The following is a 20333-nucleotide window of genomic DNA, read 5'->3' on the forward strand; positions in this document are numbered from 1 at the left end:
ATGATTTCAAATAATTTGTTATACATGCAGTTCTTATCAAATCATATTATTTTATATTTTTACATTCACATTATTCAGATAATTGGTCTCCTGCAACAAAACAAAGACTAAGAGTTGATTTGAAATGATAAAATTTATTTTATTGGCCTGCCTTTTAGATTTTGCTAGGTAGGCAGTATCAACTTTTATAACTACTTTGTAAGATAAAGCATTATCTTTAACAAATGGAAAAAAATTACGGACTCTCAGGAAAACCAAATCACTTACTCAAAATCTTTTGCCTAGCATATGGCAAAGCAAGGACTAGACCTTAGGTCTCTTCTCGTCATCCAGTGTTCTTTTCATGCTACCAAACAACTTCAAGATAGGGATTAATGAGTTAGAGTGATACTTTATTTTATTATTGACTGATTGCAGTTTTATACCTTTGACATTCACCGATTACTTCTCATCCACATTAACAATCTGTAGATTTTTTAAAGTGGTAATAGGTACATAGCAGAATGATACTTTAACCTGAGTGCTTATAAAATACTGAACCACAAAATTACTTGATCTTGAATATCTGGACCTCACATTTAGTTTGCAAATAAGGTGGAGGAGACTCAATTCTTTTTTTTTTTTTTTCATTCTAAGTTAACATACACTGTTTTAATAAAAGTCAGAAAATTAAGATATGGATATCCTCTTTAATCTCTCCTTTCCCCTAAAATAAAATGTATGCAAAATCTGGAGGAATTATTCATGGCTAAATAGCTAAGTAATAAGCTATACTACTGTTATATTTAATGTGTTAGACAAATTAAGTATCATTCCAATTAAGCATATAAATTTAAATCAGAGTGCATTTCAAACTATTTAAATTTCACCCGGGCAGCCCGGGTGGCTCAGCAGTTTAGTGCCGCCTTCAGCCCAGGGTGTGATCCTGGAGACCTGGGATCGGGCCCGCGTTGGGCTCTCTGCATGGAGCCTGCTTCTCCTTCTGCCTGTGTCTCTGAGTCAGTCTCTCTCTCTCTCTCTCATGAATAAATAAAATATTTTTTAAAAAATAAATTTCACCTACTCTTCCCTACCACCCATGAGTCCCATGGCTGATCAGAGTTCTGGGTAAGGAACACCCAGGCCGGGTAGGGAATGTGGTATTGTTACCAGAGGCCTTCTTTCCTCTACTCTCTCTCATTTTAGTTTATAATAGTGTTTGTTCTTACCAAATAAAAAAGAAAAAAAAGAAAAAAATACAGCTAATCCTTAAGATTATGGGTACTGTTCTAAGCAATTCAGATATCCTATAACTCATGTGGTTATAGGAGTTAGGTCAGACTATTTTCCCCATTGCACAGACAAAATGAACACAGAGATGTAAACTATGCCCAAAGTGCTACAACAAGGGGCAGAGCCACTAAACCCAATGTTATATTATAGACATATCCAAATCAAATCATAAAAGGCTGCTGAAAATATAGTCATATACAAAAGTCCAATGTATTTCTCTGTATCACAACAAAAGGAAATTTAAAGATAGGTTTATTTTGGCAATAAAATATTAACCACATAGGAATAAATCTAAGGATTTTAAACCTCCAAACAAAAAACTGTTATGATTCCATTTATATCAAGTTCAAAACTGACAAAAATACACAGTGCTATTTGAAGTCAAAATATGAACCCATTTTTGTGAAAAATGCCAACTATCACCATAAAAGTAGATCTAGGTGAAATATATCTATATACTCATAAATATATTTATGTATTCAATTACATGAACATAGAAAAGGCTATGGAAAGGCATATACCAAGTCATTCATTCTTTAATTCATTTGAGACACAGAGAGAGGCAGAGACATAGGCAACAGGAGAAGCAGGCTCCATGGAGGGAGCCTCACGTGGGAGTTGATCCCGGACCCCGAGATCATGACCTGAGCTGAAGGTAGATGCTCAACCACTGAGCCACCCAGGTGACTGGCATATACCAAGTCTTTAACTTTGATTGGACTATGACAGACATGAAATGATCTATATACACGTACAGAAACAGCTTGTTTACAGTGGATATCTTAACAGAATAGGCATGAGAAGGATTTCTTCTTTATGTATAATCAGAAAAAACCATCTCAGTCGTCTTCTCCTATACACACACATTGGTATTGGGAAGATCTTTAACCATCTTGCTCAAAGCCAGTCCTATTTCGTTTGAACTGGTGAAGAGAATTTTATTTATTAATATTTAGCGCATTAAACAGGTTTCTTGTGACCATGTATTTGTTTGAGTCATGACTGTCTATAAAGAATGCAGCCACTGGGGTGTCTGAATAGAGCAATCTGTTAAGCATCTGACTCTTGGTTTCGGCTCAGGTTGTGATCCATGGCTATGAGACTGAGACTGGTGGCAGGCTCAGCATGGAGTCTGCTTGAGATTCTCTCTCCCTCTCCCTCTGCCCCTCTGGCTCCTGCTGTCTCTCTCTAAAATATAAATGAATGAATGAATGAATGAATGAATGAATGAAGGCATTAGGATAATTGGGGGCGGGGGGGACGACTAGAATGAGAATGAGTTAGGAAAGATTTCATGTATTTCTCCAATTACTCAAAGTGAAGACTGAGGGACACAAGGCAGAGGAGAGTTATAATTACTTATGTCACTCTTGAATAGCAGAAAAGCAATGTCAAAAATTAACATATAAACAACTTTCCCTGGCGATGCTGACATGGGATTAGTAAATGATCATTAAAAAAACAAACCAACAAATATACGTTATTGAATAATAGTAATTTGATACTACGGGGATCTTGTGTTTTCTTTTAGAAAATATTTCACACTTGTTTTGCCAGAAGTAGGAGTTAATCATGTGAGATTCTTTTATGATCCAACCTCTACCTGGGAATTAAATCAGTGTAACTTAGAAAAATAAATTGACATCTTAAAATTTTTTGTAGGGGGAAGAGGGGCAGAGGGACGGGGGAGAATCTTTTTTTTTTTTTTTTTAAAGATTTTATTTATTTATTCATGGGAGACACAGAGAGAGAGAGAGAGAGAGGCAGAGACACAGGCAGAGGGAGAAGCAGGCTCCATGCAGGGAGCCCGATGTGGGACTCGATCCCGCGTGTCTCCAGGATCATGCCCTGGGCCAAAGGCAGAGACCAAACCGCTGAGCCGCCCAGGGATTGACGGGGGAGAATCTTAAGCAGGCTCTGCACCTAGCATGAAGCCCCAAACGGGGCTTAATCTCACAGCCCTGAGATCATGAGCTGAGTCGAAATCAAGAGTCAGATAGATGCGTAAGCAACTGAGCCACCCGAGTGGCCCAATGTTTTATCAACATTTTAATGCTACTATTTAAGCCACCAAAACAATCATTTATTGAAAAGAAGCCTCTGGTATCCTAAAATGGTTACTGTAGCTTATAGCTTCCAGAAAGTTCTCAGGGAACATATCATTGAGTTAAAAAGTGATGGCATTAGACAGGACCTCTGGGATTCTGATTCTTTAAAGAAATAGGCTCTAAGAAACAGTGCTAGAGAGACACCTGGGTGGGTTAAGGTTAAGTATCCAACTCCTGGTTTCAGCTCAGGTCATGATCTCATCCTGAGATTGAACCCTGTGTCAGGGTCCATGCTCAGCAGGGAGTCTGCTTGAAGATTCTCTCCCTCTAACCCCACTCACTCACACTCTCTCTCTAAAATCTTAAAAAAAAAAAGGCAGTGCTAGATTGTTTTATACACCTAATTTCAGTTTTTCCCACAATTCTAAGTAGGTTTCTTTGCAAATTTACAGATAAAGAAGATTTTACTTGGCAATTACCTGCTCAGGCTCAAAGAGGTATAATATAAAACCCCCAAGATTTAAACTGGGTCTTTTGGGATCCCAAAGCTCATGTTTTTTTTTTAGTACATCGGGTTGCTTTGTGTAGATCTGAGAATTAACTGTTTAAGTAATAAATATCACTAGCCTATTGCTCAAAACAATTAGGTGAGAAAACTAATAATTTATATCTCTTTAGTACTAATATACTTCTACAAAAAATAGTAGGTTGGTTTAAAATAAAACCAAATCCCAAACAGAATGGGTTGAACACTGTTATTCTTCTGATTTTTGCATAAAAATTCAGGTTTAATATAATTGTCTAAGGGCAAGGGGATCTCGGGTAATCTCTATGTGCATGTATTATGTGTGTGATCTTTCAGTGGAATTTTTAAATGTTGTATTTATTTGACAGAGAGACCATGTTCAACTGCATGCACACAAATAGGCAGAATGGTAGGCAGAGGAAGTGAGGCAGGCCCCGCACTGAGCAGGTGGCCTGATGTAGGGCACAATTCCAGGACCCTAGGATCAAGACCTGAGCCCAAGGCAGATGCTTAACCAACTGAGCCACTCAGGTGTCCCACTCTCAGTGGAATTTATGTAGATCTGGCTGAGCTACAGCTAATAATTAGTGTGTGGGAATAGTAGTAAAGGATTATTTGTGGTGATATACACATTTTGGGTATAACCTATTTTAAGAAAATCTATAAATCAAATCCTGAAGCTATAAAATTTATATATCAGAAGATGATCTATTTAACTATTTATCAAAATACATATATATTTTTTACAAAGTCTTTACCACAGATTTTCTTTAAAGAACTACTATCTAAAAACATATTTCAAATAATTTAACTTCTCCCAAAATCTATCTGCACCTAACTATTCTGGGTATATATAAAATTCTACAAAGTGATAGATTCTTGTAAACAAAAAGTACATTTTACTAGTGCTTTCAAGATTAGAGTTTTAGCTATGAATCCAACATAACAAAATGCCACTGATAGAAATGGCTTTGGTATTAGTTATAGAATTTATAATACTCTCAAATTATGCATTTTATTTTGAGGGTAAAAAGCAAATATTAAAAACCAAAGAAATAGTTCTATGTTAATTAAAACTTCTTGAAGTATATTTTATAAAATTCTCCCCTACAAACCACTCTTTGTTTTTCTTTAAAGGTATTTTTCCTCTTAACTGACCCAGACACATGGAAAATACCACAGACTAAAGATCTCTGTCTCCAATGAATTTATTTTCTTCCAAGGCAATATATATTAAGGAGCTATAAATGGTTCTGATCAACTTTAGGTGAATATTAATTATAAGAATAATTTACACATCTCTTATTCTTTTGTTCTTATTCAGGCATTCTTGGCCAATATTTAGTTATTCCATTATCTCATTTACTTATTTAAGCAATATTTGGTACCAAATAAGTGCCAGATTCTGTCAGTTTGGTTATTCCCTTTTTGGAAACCAATTTATAAGGATCTCTTAGAAATATAAAATCTCTACCTCTGATGGATACTGGTGTCCAATCTCTGCCCACCTTCTATTGGCATCATCCACATCTCCTCTCGGACCCCTTCCCTATGACAAACTCAAGACTGCCGCCTCTGAGAAATCAGAGGGAGAAAACATGGAGGAGATACTAGGGTGCACTTTTGGCAGGGAGGACAAGAAGAAGTCTTTGTTTCTTCTACCAGATCAGTCAATAAGGCAGGTTGCTAAGTAGAAATAGGTAGTAAGAGGATTACAATTTAGGAATAATTACGAAACCAATTTATTTCCCACACTAGAGACTCAGGAAAAGACAACAAAAAGTACAAAAAGAAAATATAAATTTTCAATAAAAACAGCCATCCACATGGAAGATTCTAGTTTATAGAAATAATACTTTATTCTCACCACATGATACTTACTTGCCATCTGTGTCTGATGTGGCTGCATAGTGCAGGGGTGTGCATCCTCTTTCATCAAGGTCATTCACACTTGCTCCTGATCCCACAAGAGCAAACAGGCACTGGTAATTGCAGTTGGCAGCAGCATAGTGCAGCGGAGATCTTTTGTGCCCAAGTTAATATAAGAAAAATAAAAGCCAGGGACATACACCAGTAAACAAGAGCACAGCTGCCTCTTACTTGATCTAGTTACAAATACTGTATTAGTGAGCCTGACATTGAATTCTACCATATGCTATGTCCTTAGAGGGCCAGACAGAGAGAGCTAGTAGGAGAAAGTAAGGTGGCAGAGAGCTTCTAAGAATAGAAAATAAGATAGAAACACAATTAAAAATTATCTCATGGACCCCACAGTAACAATTCTAGTCTTTTGAGTGAATTATAGATACCTTCATATTCTGCTCAGAAACTTTTGAAAATTTCTAACAAATCTTCCTTTATACGAATAAAAATGTTTCATTGTACAGAGGTAGAAGTTTTGGTCATATCTCAGAGGAATAAAGGATAAGAGAAATATAGAAGCCTTAAAAAGAATGCCCTATTCTATCAACTATGCAGTAAAGCTGCATAGTAATACCAAGTCTCTCAAGCAAAAACTGCAGTTTCGAAGATTGTTCCCCAATCAGAAGAGTTAGAGTATTTATTGTTCTTAATTTCTAAAGGGTGAATATTTGTAGCTGATTTCTTCCCAGTTACTGAAATGCAACAGAATGTTACTAAAATTAGGAGTCCCTAACTTTGAATTGCAACTCTATGATGAATCGAGTTTTCATTAAAAGCAAAAACAAAACAAAAAAAGGAAAAGAAAACAGAAAAGTGAAGGTAAATTCAGTCCAGAATCGTCATGTTATAATTTTTTCTAAAACATTTACCTAGTGAGACGATAGTAAAACATTATTTTACTTTACTGGATAACAGTATAGTACACAGTAATAGCATTTTAAGAAAGACAATTAACCCTGAATTACTTTCAAGCTTCTAAATTCAGAATATGCTTCAGAATCCCGTTCTGCTATGTACAGTAAAAAATGCTTCAAGTACTACAAATTAACTAATATACTGAATTACAATCGTAAAAGCCAATTAACTGTAAAAATATTGCACTGCAAAGCCAAATAAATTGATTTTTGATTTTGCAGGTCATTAGTTCCTCTTATTAGTAGGCTTATGAGAGCAGTCTATTCCTCTAACTAGTTATAGGGTCAAATAGCTTTTTTTTCCTATATGCATTTCTGATTCCCTACCATACATAATTCTATTTACTTCTGCACTGATCCCATCACATGCACTGAACATACACCCATACATTTCCTTCTGATACACACACACTTTCTTGTCATAGACTTTGAGGTAATTCTCAAACTCCTGACCCATTATTTTGCTCACACTGCCACCTCTATTTTTTTTTTTTTTAACCTGATTCAAACTGCCTTCAATCCTTTCCTGTATGGTTGGTTTTAGCACATGCTGGGTTAATTCCTACTCTAAGTTAACATAATAGATACTGGTGGCTTTAAGTACTGCTACCATAAATGCTAGTCACAGTGAGAACAAAGATTGGCTAAAAGACTACAAAGGGACTCTGTCACTTCACAGGTGCTTTCCTATCAATCATATGAAGGGATGTATAATGATGTGTTGTTATGTGTATATGTTTATGTGAGGATTTTCAGGAGGGGAGAACAACAATTTCATATATATTTGTGATCTACTTCCTTCCTATTATATAGGCACCATGGAGTTTTACATTTCCATAGTATAATTATCGGAGGAAGAAGAAGAATGATATCAAGAGATACAGAGGTATCTGTGGCTAGCAGCCTGGGGCCGTGACAGGGACATAAGTGGAAGAAGACTGTGGGTAAAAATGAATATTTAGAAGTTACTGACTTATTTAAGCCTCTTTTGCATGATCATAATGCAAAAGATGCTGAATTGTTAATTCTCAGAAGCTAGTTAGAAGATCATGCAAATCACTAAGTAAAATAACATTAATTAGGTTCTATAGAGGAATGGTATCATAGCCTACCTCCCAAACTTGTCCTTTTTGTTGAAGTCTGCACCAGTATTCAGCAGAAGGTTTAGGCACTCCAAATTCCTATTCAGGGAAAATACAATTAAAAGACTTTAATTGTTGGGCAGCCCGGGTGGCTCAGCGATTTAGTGCCGCCTTCAGCCTAGGATGTGATCCTGGAGACCCAGGATCAAGTCCTATGTCAGGCTCCCTGCGTAGAACCTGCTTCTCCCTCTGCCTATGTCTCTGCCTCTCTCTCTCTCTGTCTCTCTCATGAATAAATAAATAAAATCTTTAAAAAAAAAAAGACTTAATTGTCAATAATTTCATAATAAAATTGGTAGTTTAAATAAGTTATCAAAGCATGTTTTCAAATGAAGGCAAAATGAACAAAATGGTGTGATTTATATTTTATAAAAAATAAAACATTAAAATTCATATTACCTAGAATTTTATTTTATTTTTTTTCATATTACTTAGAATTTTAAAAAGTTATGTATACACATAAAAGAAAGCTCACATTTGTAAAAAGAGTTCCTGAGAGTCGGTTAAGCAGCTGTCTTCAGCTCAGGTCATGATCTCATGCGTCCTCGGATGGAGTCCACCCATGTTGTTAGGCTCCCTGCTCAGCGGAGAGTCTGCTTTTCCCTTGGCCACCCCCCAACCCAGGCCACTATCTCAAATAAATTTTTAAAAAAAATCTAAAAAAAAAAAAAAAAAGAGTTCCTGAGAGTTTTTAGGGACCTTTAAAATAAACTCCAAACAACATTAAATTTAAATGGTTTTTAATACTAAATTAAATGAAAATGGGTTTAAAAAAAATCAAACCTGGAAACCCAGATAATGTTCCAATTTGCTTTCTCTTATATTCTCCTATAATTGCTTAGATGTATCCTCAGTTAAAATTATAGGAGAGTACAGTACATGTGTGAGTATTTCTGTACTTTAGTTTTCAAAAACTTGAACATCATTATTATGTTACACTAGGAACTGTGACTGCCACCTAACCAGACAGTCATGTTGTCTTTTGTCTCTCTCTCTGGAGGCAATATGGAAGCTGGGTTTTAAGGAAGGTTTTTTGGTGACCTTGGAAGAACAAAAGGACCCAGGCATACATTCACAATCCATTTCTGCATCTGAGACTGGCCTAGTGGAAGTCTTGGTTCAGTACATTTGTCCTCTGAAAACACTGGGAATTTTTAAGGAATTATCAGGAATAAAGTTCTTGCAAATAATGTTTTTGGTAAGTCACCATGAATTAAATGGTGTATTTTAGATTTAGGATCTAACTAATCAGAAACATTAGATTAGCAGCAAGCTTCAGGGACCAAGAGTTTTAATTGAAAGTTGATGTTTATTCAAACCAAGGACCTAGTTTCCCCTAGCAGCAGTATTTAAAACTTTGTCCAAAATCCTTCAAACTCAAAAATTTCTTCCTGTATATTAGTCCTGAGTAGAGGCAAGACATAAATAAACCATCAACACTCTTCCTTCTAAAATTATGATTAAAAAGCCCTATATACCCTCTCAAAGAACACTAGGATAACTCAGAACATCCTTAATGTTTTGTTGCTCTCATTTGAGGACATATATTCTTTTCATTTATCCAGAAATAATTTCTCTTACAGAAAGCAGTAATTCCTTTTACAGTTTTGTTCCATCTCTCCCACTCACAATTTATATGACTTAGGTGGAAGAAGATTTAGAAAAAGCAATTTCTACTACTACTCTGGACTATCTTCTCCCAAACCACTCCTATTATGGTTTTCTACTTTGAGGCAGCCCAGAACTAATAAAGAGAAACAAAGATAAGAGAAAAACTGACATGATCAGCTACTTTTTTCTGAAAAAGGTAAAAATTTTGTCAACATACCCTCCAGCTGCAGCTGCATGTAGACAGGTCCTGCCAAAATCATCTGGGGTATCTATATCAAATCCTAGAAAAATGAAATACATCTTATATAGCATCACAGATAGGTTACTTCATATAAAGTACTATGTCAAGAAATGTCAAGTATCACATGCCCCCCAATCTCAAACAAAACTGATTTACAAAAGGACACAAGATTATTGAAAATAGATTAATAATGTAAAATATTACCAAAAAAACTGCCTCTAAAGGAGTGGGGCTAGTTTTAGGATAAGTGCTGGAGTACTTGTTTAAAAGCCATAGGATACAATGGAATATTATTCAACAACAAAAAAGAAACCAAATACTGATACATGTTATAATATGGATGATCCTTGAGAACATTTCGCTATGTGAAAGAAAAGACCACATCTTGGGTGATTCCATTTCTATGAACTGTCCAGAATAGGCAAATCAAGAGACAGAAAGCAGAATAGTGGTTGCTTAGAGAGGGAAAGGAAGAAATGAGGACTGACTGCTAACAGGAGGATGAGAATATTCTAAAACTGACTAAAGGGATGTGGCTTAGTGGGTTAAGTACTCGACTTCGGCTGAAGTCATGATCTCAGGGTCTTGGGATGGAGCTCCATGCCTGGCTCCCTACTGAGCAAGGAGTCTGCTTGTTCCCTCTGCCCCTCCCCCTCCCACTGCTCTCTTTCTCTCTCAAAATAAATAAATCCTTGAAAAAAAACCCCAACTGTAATGATGGTCCCATACTTTTGAATATACTAACACACACTGAACTATACATACTTTAAATGGATGAATTGCATGTTACATGAATTATCTTTTACTAAAGCTGTTTTTAGGGGTTCCTGGGTGGCTTAGTTGGTTAAGCATCTGTGTAAGCTCAGGTCATGATCTTGAGGTTCTGTGATGGATCCCCATGTTGGCTCTCTGCTCAGTGAAGAGTCTGCTTCTCCTCTGCCCCTCCCCATTGCTTGTACTTTCTCCCTCTCTCAAATAAAAATCTTAAGAAAACAAATAAATAAAGCTGTTTTTAAAAAGAAGCCATAGGTGCTTTGCTATCTGTGGATTATTACTAACGCTCAAGAAATTTTAGACTTCTCTTTCATAGATAAATGTGTCATGAATACTTGTGGACATACATATGCTTTTAAAAACTTAAGAAATAACTAAAAAAAAAAAAAAATCACTAAGAAAAACACAGAAGGGTCCGTCCCACACAATATGTTAATTTTCACTGAAACTTACCCATCATTCTTTGACCAATTGTGAATATTAACATACAAAATATGTCTAACTTTAACACTCTGAGAAACAGACTATCATTTAAAATCAATTAAATTATATATATTCAGTAATTCTATGCATTTAATAAGGACCACAGTTTGTAGTATTTATAGAAAGCTATAGTCATTTTACTTCAAAATGACTATGATTATGGTATAACACAGTAATTAGATATGGTATAAATAATTTCACAAACCTAGAAGATATTATAGAATGGCTATCAGTTCCTAAAAAGGAAGCATGCAACTGAAGATACTATTTCTAGACACAGGGAGATGATCCAAGAAAACTATCGTTGAATGAATAGAAACTGCTCTAGAAACATTCCATATCTCATTCCCCAACTAACAGACAAAAGGAAATCCTGGAAAAATAAAACCTTTCCCAGATTTGAAGAGAAAACTGAATCTTAAAATTAAAAGATCTAACATCTAACGGGGCTTAATAAAGGATTCACACTTGGACACATCATCTACAAGTAATTTTGGAAAAGCAAGATAAAGATAAAGATAATTTTTGTATTAAAATTTGGGGGGCTTTGGGAAAACAAAAAAAAAGAAGAATCAATCTGTAACAGTTCCACTTACCAGAAGAAAGAAGTTTCCTGCAGCAATCTGAAAAACCACTTAAGGCTGCCAAATGGAGGGGGAACATTCCATGTATGCCACGCCTAAAGCATAAGTAAGACAGTCACCTCATTACAATACAAGAATAAACAAAAATTTAATAAAATACAAAGAAACTATTAAAGTAAGAAGATAATTAGAGGAGTCAAAACCTTTAATATTTTGAAGAGCAATTTGGAAAAAGGGTTAAGGTAGTTATAGCTTATTTATTATCCAGCAGTTTTCCTCCAGGAGCACAATTTTTCAAACTTCGCACTACTGTCATGATGGACTTTGTATGGGGGAAAGGTGGTGGTGCGCTACACAGTGCATGCAGGATGTTCAGCAATGCCCCCTGGCTCTATCCAAACCAGATGCCAGTAACACTCTCCTCCAAAGTATAACAATGAAAAAGGTCTCTGGACATTTGCCTATGGTGTGAAATCCATTCTCCCTGCCTCACCACTGAGAATCATTACCACAATACAAAATGTTCAAAAAGACTTACTGTAGTAATTTTTGTAAAACTGGAAGCAACTTAGGTTTGCAAATAAGTAGAATAAATAAACTATGAAATCTCTATATAATAATTAAACTTTATAAAATGAATAAACTACCGGTATTTGTTGAGATGTGAAAAAAAAGTCCAAATTTTTATCTACATGGCTAAATCAAGGAAATTGCAAGAGTGTTTGGTAGCATCCCATTTACAGAAAATTTAAAAGAAGGTTTAAAACAAGTTAATGAATATATATAAATGTAATAAAATATAATAAAAACACAAGGACACACATAGGAATGATAAACTTCAACTGAAGTAGGGTATTTACTTCTGCGGAACATGCAAGAGAATCCATCTTTCAAACAAAATCTTTATATAAATGGATCACAACAATGAAAAGCTCTGACCAAAACTGCATATAATTCATAATCACTGAGGTAAAAAAATATAAATAAAAATATACTATACTGGCTTATCAGACAAAATCACATTAAATATCTATTCTAGCACATCAACATCACAAAAAGGAAAAAGTTCAAGCAATTAGTACTATATTGGGCACAAAATCCACACTCCTACTTGAAATCTCTGGAAAACTGCAATTCACTTTTATCTGTTTCCCCTGTCATCACAGCTATCAACACTATGGTAAGTACTTACTTTGCAGTGTCAGCACCACTTGTAATAAGAGTGTTGATTAGCAGCTCATGGCCATACCTTGCTGCTATGTGCAAAGGGGTGTTTCCATTCTTATCCTCACAGTCAATTACAGCTCCTACGATAAATAATGTACTATCAGATGCTGGATTATATTAAGATCAAGTCAAATCTATTACATGGAAGTAACATAAAACACTTCGAGCATAAACTAACGGATATAGTGATTTAACTAGATTTCATTCTTAGAACATTTACTGAGCCAGGCACTAGAGTTATAGATTTTACACTTAAAAACACTTTTGTGAACTAAGCATAAGCTTTTAACAGATTTTAAAACGACAAAAGGGTTTTGGGGTCTAAAGTCTGGAAATCACTGTATTAAAATAAAATTAAACATATTTCTTTAAAGCAAGACTTCAGAGCTTTAATGCACTCTATGTGTCATCAAGATTGCATGCAATGCTTTAGGAATCATTTGATCACGAAACTACTACTACTTCCTTGCAAAACCGAAACAACCATTATCTCAACGACTACTAACAAACAAACAATTCCTTGGAATATGGCTTGGGAAATACTAACATAATGTACCTAAGAGTTTTTATTTAAAGGTTTAGCTTGCCTCATACTAATTTAAATGCAAAAAAATATAAGTTCTGAAAATAAATGAAAGTTCTAAAAATAGGTCAAAATATTCAAAAAGGGAAAAGATAAATGCAACAGAATTTTGTTAACGTATAATACAAACTGTGGTGTAAAGACAAAGTTTTCTATTTAGCAATGCTTAAAAAAAGCCCACAACAACTGCTAAAGAAATTGTATTTATAATTCAGGTGAAAACAAAACAAAACTAAATGAAAAATAAATTGTGAAAGATACACATACATGGCATTTTATACTTTTATTATTTGAATTTCATAAGACCTGAATTCAAATATTAAAAATTTATAGACAGCTACAACAATTCCTCAATACCATTCATTTTGTGGATGTTTTACTACATTTAAGAAAAAAAACAAACAGAAATACTTTTTACCACTCTGGATAATGGTTTGTGATCTGGAGAATCTACCGTGGAGGGCAGTCATGTGCAGTGGAGTTTTCCCATCCTTGCTCTGAAGTAAAAGAGATTTAAAATTATTGTTATTTGTCACATGTAACCCTTAGTTTTATTTTGAATATCTTCTTGCATCTTTATTTTGTAAAACTATTATTCAAACATTATGTTTAGTTCAAAACTATGGAGGTAAAACAGCTGTTCAAAATTATAAATATTGTATTATATTATAAAGCACAAATATACAAAACAACAATAACAAACCCACACCAAAACCCCTCAATGCCTACATTTTACAAAAAGCTCTGCATGGTAGGTACAGTGTAATCTTAGTATTATTCCTATTACATAGGTGGGAAAACTGAAGCACAAGAATATTAACAATTCAATCACGGTCACAGTCAGTAGTGGTACAGCTGGAATGTACTTCCCATCTTTTAAAAACTTGCTCACATTGTTATGATTCTTTCATTCTAAGAAATGCTGAATCCCTCCTTCAACCAAGGGAAAGTGAAAGAATTAACTTCAACCACTACAATTTACTTTAAAAGCTTCATAATTTTATAATAATCTGCAATAAATAGTTAGCTTTTTTCTCATATTACTTAAAATAAGTAGACTAGCTGTGCATGTGTGTATTTAATGTACAAACTCTGAAATTCTAAAAGACTTCATCAAAACATATAATGTGACCATTACAAAGGAAGGAAAGAATCTATTCTGTAATTCCTAATCCTTCAGCAATATTCAGCATATCTTCTGTGTGTGTGTGTATATATATATATATATATATACTTAAAACTGAAATATGACCGATGTCCTAAGTTTACACTAGAACTGTATAATGCAGATCTCTTTAAGAAATTCTCATGTCATTATAATAGTGGAGTGCTAGATGAACTTTGTAATATCTATCAACATTTGATTCCATAATTTGTATTAATTTTTTCAGGCAAACAAGCTATCCAACTGGCAATTTATCTCAAAGAATTTTCAAACCTTTGGAAGCAGTGTGTGCACAGGAGGGAAAACAAAACAAAATAAACCAAAGCCAGCAAACCTAAGTGAACAAACAAGGTAGGCCCTGGAGTCAGAATGGCCTGAGCTGAATCCCACTTCTGCCAGTTACCACAGCAAGATTTAAGAGAAGCTATGTACCTTCTTGAGCCTTCACTTCTCAACTGAAAATGGATATGATATTACCTGTACCTGATAGGTCTATTGTACAGAATAAATACACTAATCTTTGTAAAACACCCATATAACATACCAGTATCTGTCATATATAGTCTATACTATATTTGGTGTTTTTATCTATGTACCTAGTTTTTATCTATGTACTAGTTATTCTTCCAATCAGAAAAAAAAAAAAAGCACAAAAGTGTTTTAATAAAGGGATTCCAGGTTGTAATGTCTTTTCAAAATGTTCCCTATATAACATATCTTGATTTTTTAATGTTAGTCTTTTACCTACAGACAAAAAAATAAAAAAATAAAAAATAAACTGTGCTATAAATTTGAGTTCACAAAATGATGAAATTTGAAATATAATTACAGCTAACATTTATATACATATAGCAAGCACTATCTAGGCAGTTTTAAAACTAGTAAGTTCATACATACTAGTCATTTTCTTCTTAAAACCTTATGACATATGTAGTATTGAGCCTAACAGGCCATGGGGTTAAGAAATGTATCTAGGTCTCATAGCTAGTAAGTGGAGTCCTACAGGTGGCACTGGATTAGTATTTTTACTTTCTACGTGCTTACTGATATAAAAATATTCTAACATACTAAAACAAACAAAAACCCCCAAAAGATTCAGGTTACCAACTGAAAAGTCCACTTTAGGACATGTTAGAAAGGAGGAGAGTACATTTATTTCTCTCTGAACTGGGGAGACAATGGGTAGATTTTTTTTTCAAGTCACCTTAATTAATTTTAGACCAAATTAAGAGTTTCCTTTTTTTTTTTTTTAAGATTTTATTTATTTATTCATGAGAGAGAGAGAGAGAGAGGCAGAGACACAGGCAGAGAGAGAAACAGGCTCCATGCAGGGAGCCCGATGTGGGACTCGATCCTGGTTCTCCAGGATCATGTCCTGGGCTGAAGGCGGCGTTAAACCCTGAGCCACCCAGGCTGCCCAAATTAAGAGTTTGAAACAAAAAATAAAGATCAAAACTCTAAGAGTTGGTTTCACAGGTGACCATAAACAGCAGCAAGTAAGCCAAACATATTCCTTTTACATTTAAATTTTAAATCAAATTATTTGGGCTATTTTATCTCACCAAAATTTCTTCTGTTTTAAAAAATTAAATTCAACTAATTAACATATACTATATTATCAGTTTCAGAGGTAGAGGTCAGTGATTCATCAGTCTTATAGCTAGTGCTCATTACATCACATGCCCTCCTTAATGTCCATTACCCAGTTACCCCGTGCCCTCTCCCCTCTAGCAACCCTGTTTCCTATGGTTAAGAGTCTCTTATGGTTTGCCTCCCTGATTTCTCCTTGTTTTATTTTTTTCTCTCTTCCCCATGATCCTCTGTTTTGTTTCTTAAATTCCACATATGAATGACATCATATGACAATGGTCTTTCTCTGATTGACTTATTTGGCTTAGCATAGTACCCTCTAGTTCCATCCATGTTGTTGCAAATGACAAGATGTCATTTTTTGAAGGCTAATATTGCAGTGTGTGTGTGTGTGTGTGTGTGTGTATGTATACACACATATATATTCCAGTAATAGTACTATTCCACCCGAATAGTAATATTCCAGTGTGTGTATATATATATTGATAGACATCTGGGCTCTTTCCATAATTTGGCTATTATAAACATTGGGGCACAGGTGCCCCTTCAGACCACTACATTTGTATCTTTGGAGTAAATATCCAGTAGTGCAATTGCTGGGTCAAGAGTAGCTCTATTTTCAACTTTTTGAGGAATCTCCATACTGTTTTCTAGAGTGGTTGCACCAGCTTGCACTCCTACCAAAATTTATTCTTATTCAGGCAAAGTGGGAAAAGATGTGCATTTAAGTGATACAACCAAAGCAGTAGGGCTCATGTTAATAAACGAGATTATAAAAACCAGACCTATAATGCTTTTTCATTCATTTTAACCCTATGTAGTAGTTTGTAAGATAGCCAATTTAAAAACCTATTAATAAATAATTGAATTATTTCAAGCCTAAATTCACATTCTAATTTCTAGTCATCCACAACTTGATCAGGGACAGAAACACCAAAAGGGAGAACGAGGTAGAAGGAAAAGATGAAGCAAGGAAAAAGAGATGACTTGATAAAGAGAACATGAGGGTTACAAGTATAATTTTTTATAATAAAAGGCAAGTGTCAAAGCCTTATTAGCTCCTTAATGAAGCAACGATTTTATAGGCATAGATTTGATAAATATTTATATATATAATTTTTTTTTGAAAAAAAATCAGGAATGAAGAAATATTGAGTGAATATACATTCTTACTGTTTGAAAACACATGGCTATTAATAATTTTTATATAATTTCAGAGCTGGAAGGTATCTTAGAGGTCATTAACATGGAAACTGTGTTCTAAAGGCACTTGGCTATAAGATTATTGGACAATTGCATATAAATGGGATGTCATACACCCAGGCAAGATTAAGGCAACTTTTTAGGAAATCTATTTCTAAACCAACATCCTAGTCTTGTAGCCATTAAGTCTACTTAACCACTGGAGTCAGGTATGTATGCACTCACATATGAATCAAATGATCATCATTAAATTATATTAAATATTCATGATTAAATGGCACTGAATAAAAGAAATAAGCCTAATTTTTACCCCTTAAAGACAGCCCTATAGAAACTAAAACAGAGGTTACAGTTAATGATATCGGTAAGCCATGATACTTAATATTTAACACACAATGATGATTTAACTATAGTCACTTGATCATAACAGGTCTCATACAGACTAAAAAATTTGGTTGTGATCTTTTGAGAAATGTTAAGATCTAATCTTCATTAAAAATTACTACTAGGCATTTGAGGAAACAAGTAACAAACTTCTTTCCTTCATAAGAGTTTAGATATTGTTCTAGTTCCCAATAATCCAAACAGCTGGAATTCTTCAAATTTAGTATCAATAAATTTTTCATAATTATTTAAAATCTTAAAACTTTAGTAGGTGATTTGACTAAGAACTGGAAGCTTTAAATGTATATTCTTAGAAGAGGCATTTTAAATGTAAGCATATAATAGGAGTTCTTTATGATACCTCAGGTCCTTTCCTTCCTTAGATGTGATATCTATGAATTCTTCCTATAGCTGAGAGATGGTAATTCAGATCAATGACCTAATTATAGATGGACCTGCTGCTACTGCAGCTATCAGATGAGGTCAGTGGCATCACTAAAGGTTTCTCTAAAATTAAGAAATATAAGAAAATGTGAATGACAATGTGAAAGACACTGGCTCATGATACTCAAAAAAAGAAGTTGAAATCTTAAGTAATTAAAGCTCTGAAAAAAACATTTTAAGTTTAAATGTTCTTACTAACCCTAAACAGTTCAATTTTATTTGTGGTTTTCTTTTCTTCATAACACAAGATATAGACTGGTAAATACTTAAAGAATGAATAAATGAATTAAAACAGAAACAATCAGGGAAGCATCTTGGAAAAACTAAGATGATGATTACACATTGTAAAATAGTGTTGTTCAAAACTGTGGCTGAATGCGTGTGGTTTTGCACAGAATTATATAGTGAAAGTAAATTTATTTTGGCTCCAGAATTTTCACATATTTCTAAAATTTAAATGCTCATTCCTGAAAGTGTTTGTAACCAAAAAAACAAAAAACAAAAAAAACAACTATTCCTTATACATAACATTTTTTTTCCTTATACATAACATTGAAAATGGTCTTTCAATTTTTATAAAACTGGAAAAAACTTCAAAACAGAAAAGTTCAAAGATTACTGTGAACATCCATATACATACCACCTGGATTCTACCACTAAGATTTTACTATATGCATATCATCATATATCAATCTCTTCATCTACCCATCCACCCAATTATCTGATGTTTTTATTTTTATTTTTTATTTTTTAATTTTTTTTCCTGATGTTTTTAAAAGTTGCAGATATGACTACATATTATCTCTAAACACTTTAGTATGCTTATCATTAACTATGGCTCAACATCAGTTTGGTTTGTTACCTCCTAAGGGAAAATCTACATGTAACAAAGTGTACAAATCTTAAGTGTGCCATTTCATAAGTTTTGACAAACATTTATATAACACAAAGCCTATCAAAACACAGAATATTACCATCACCCCAGAAAGTTTTCATCAATCCCTCCTCACAGAGGCAACTGTTTTTTCTTTTTTTTCCAACTGTAGAATCTGGAATCCCATATAAATGGAGTTTCAATTGTTCTAGAACCTTATATAAGTGGGACTAGTATTTATATTCTTGTATAAGGCTTTTTTAAGATTCACCTGTGTACCTGTGTCAATCAGTAATTTGTTCCTTTTTATTGCTGAATGGTATTTGCTACTGATACTGTTTTAAACAGCAAACTCCTAAACACTACAGTATGGATTCTGATTTTATTTCATACCTTCATATTGACATCAGCCCCATTGCCTACTAGAAGCTCTAAACACAATGCTCCATGTGTTGATGCAGCAGCAAAGTGTAAAGGAGTAAATCCTTTTTCATTCTTTTGATTTACATTAGCACCACAGTCTATAAGTTCATTCACTACAACATCTTGTCCATTGTAGCAGGCTACATGAAGAGGTGTATTTCCATAGGCATTTGGTTCATTCATCTATTAGAAGAAAAAAATCTCAATGTTAAAATAGTCTTGCTACAAAAATGAGACCCATTTTAGCGATGTTGTGATTGCAATCAAGTTATTAAAATGAGAAAGACTAAATACACAGATAAAGTTTGTAATTCTGAAGTCCTTTTAAAATAATGAACATTAATAACAGCATTTTAGGTCAAGTAGATTTTGTACATTCAAGAAATCATGACAAATGAACACAAACTGAAAATTCCGAGGTATACTGAATAACATGCTTATTTTCAGCCTTTATGTTTACATTGAGAAGAGATTAAAGTTGGTAACGAAGATCAGGTTTTTAAAAAAAATAAGTGACATCTTTTTCTATTTCATTTTTGCAAGAAAGTCGGGCTGTAGATATTTTCCAGCCTTACATGTTAACATTTTACCAGAATGAATGTGCTTAAATGAATATGCTCAATACTGCGAAGTAATCCTGGAGGAATTTTCTTTCTCATTGTTTCTCACATAATAAAATTTACACAAAACTTTTGTGTAAAGAATTTGACCTATGCCCAATGCGCTGTCTGGCTCTCACCCTTGCCTTCTGGGAGGTAATCTATGGCATACTTGATAGGAGTGTCCTTGTTTAAGGTGGGAGCTAGCTACACTGGATCTTAGAGTAGGACTGGCCACAGACAACAGTCTGGGGGTAGGATGTGACCATATTGCATAAACCAAAGATGTGATTTAGGGTGCGGGCTTTGGAGCCCTCAGTTAT

At 34.2% G+C, this 20333-nt stretch overlaps 1 protein-coding gene across 15 annotated transcripts in view; it reads right to left on the bottom strand.

Annotated features, from left to right (window-relative positions):
• Window positions 1–20333, bottom strand: part of ANKRD28 (ankyrin repeat domain 28) — a 204237-nt gene that overhangs the window by 43886 nt on the left and 140018 nt on the right. For all 15 annotated transcript variants that reach the window (XR_012014942.1, XR_012014943.1, XM_072792832.1 and 12 more), the window contains 7 exons: window positions 19382–19594; window positions 13747–13825; window positions 12711–12825; window positions 11531–11613; window positions 9654–9717; window positions 7796–7864; window positions 5728–5868 (listed from right to left, as the gene is read on the bottom strand). Coding sequence is in view for 13 of the 15 variants with exons in the window: in XM_072792832.1 (XP_072648933.1) it covers window positions 5728–5868; window positions 7796–7864; window positions 9654–9717; window positions 11531–11613; window positions 12711–12825; window positions 13747–13825; window positions 19382–19594 (764 nt within the window). In the remaining 2 variants the exon portion in view is untranslated. The remainder of the gene's footprint in view (window positions 1–5727; window positions 5869–7795; window positions 7865–9653; window positions 9718–11530; window positions 11614–12710; window positions 12826–13746; window positions 13826–19381; window positions 19595–20333) is intronic.

This window comes from Canis lupus, chromosome 22 (assembly GCF_048164855.1).
Source record: "Canis lupus baileyi chromosome 22, mCanLup2.hap1, whole genome shotgun sequence".
Lineage (NCBI taxonomy): Eukaryota > Metazoa > Chordata > Mammalia > Carnivora > Canidae > Canis > Canis lupus.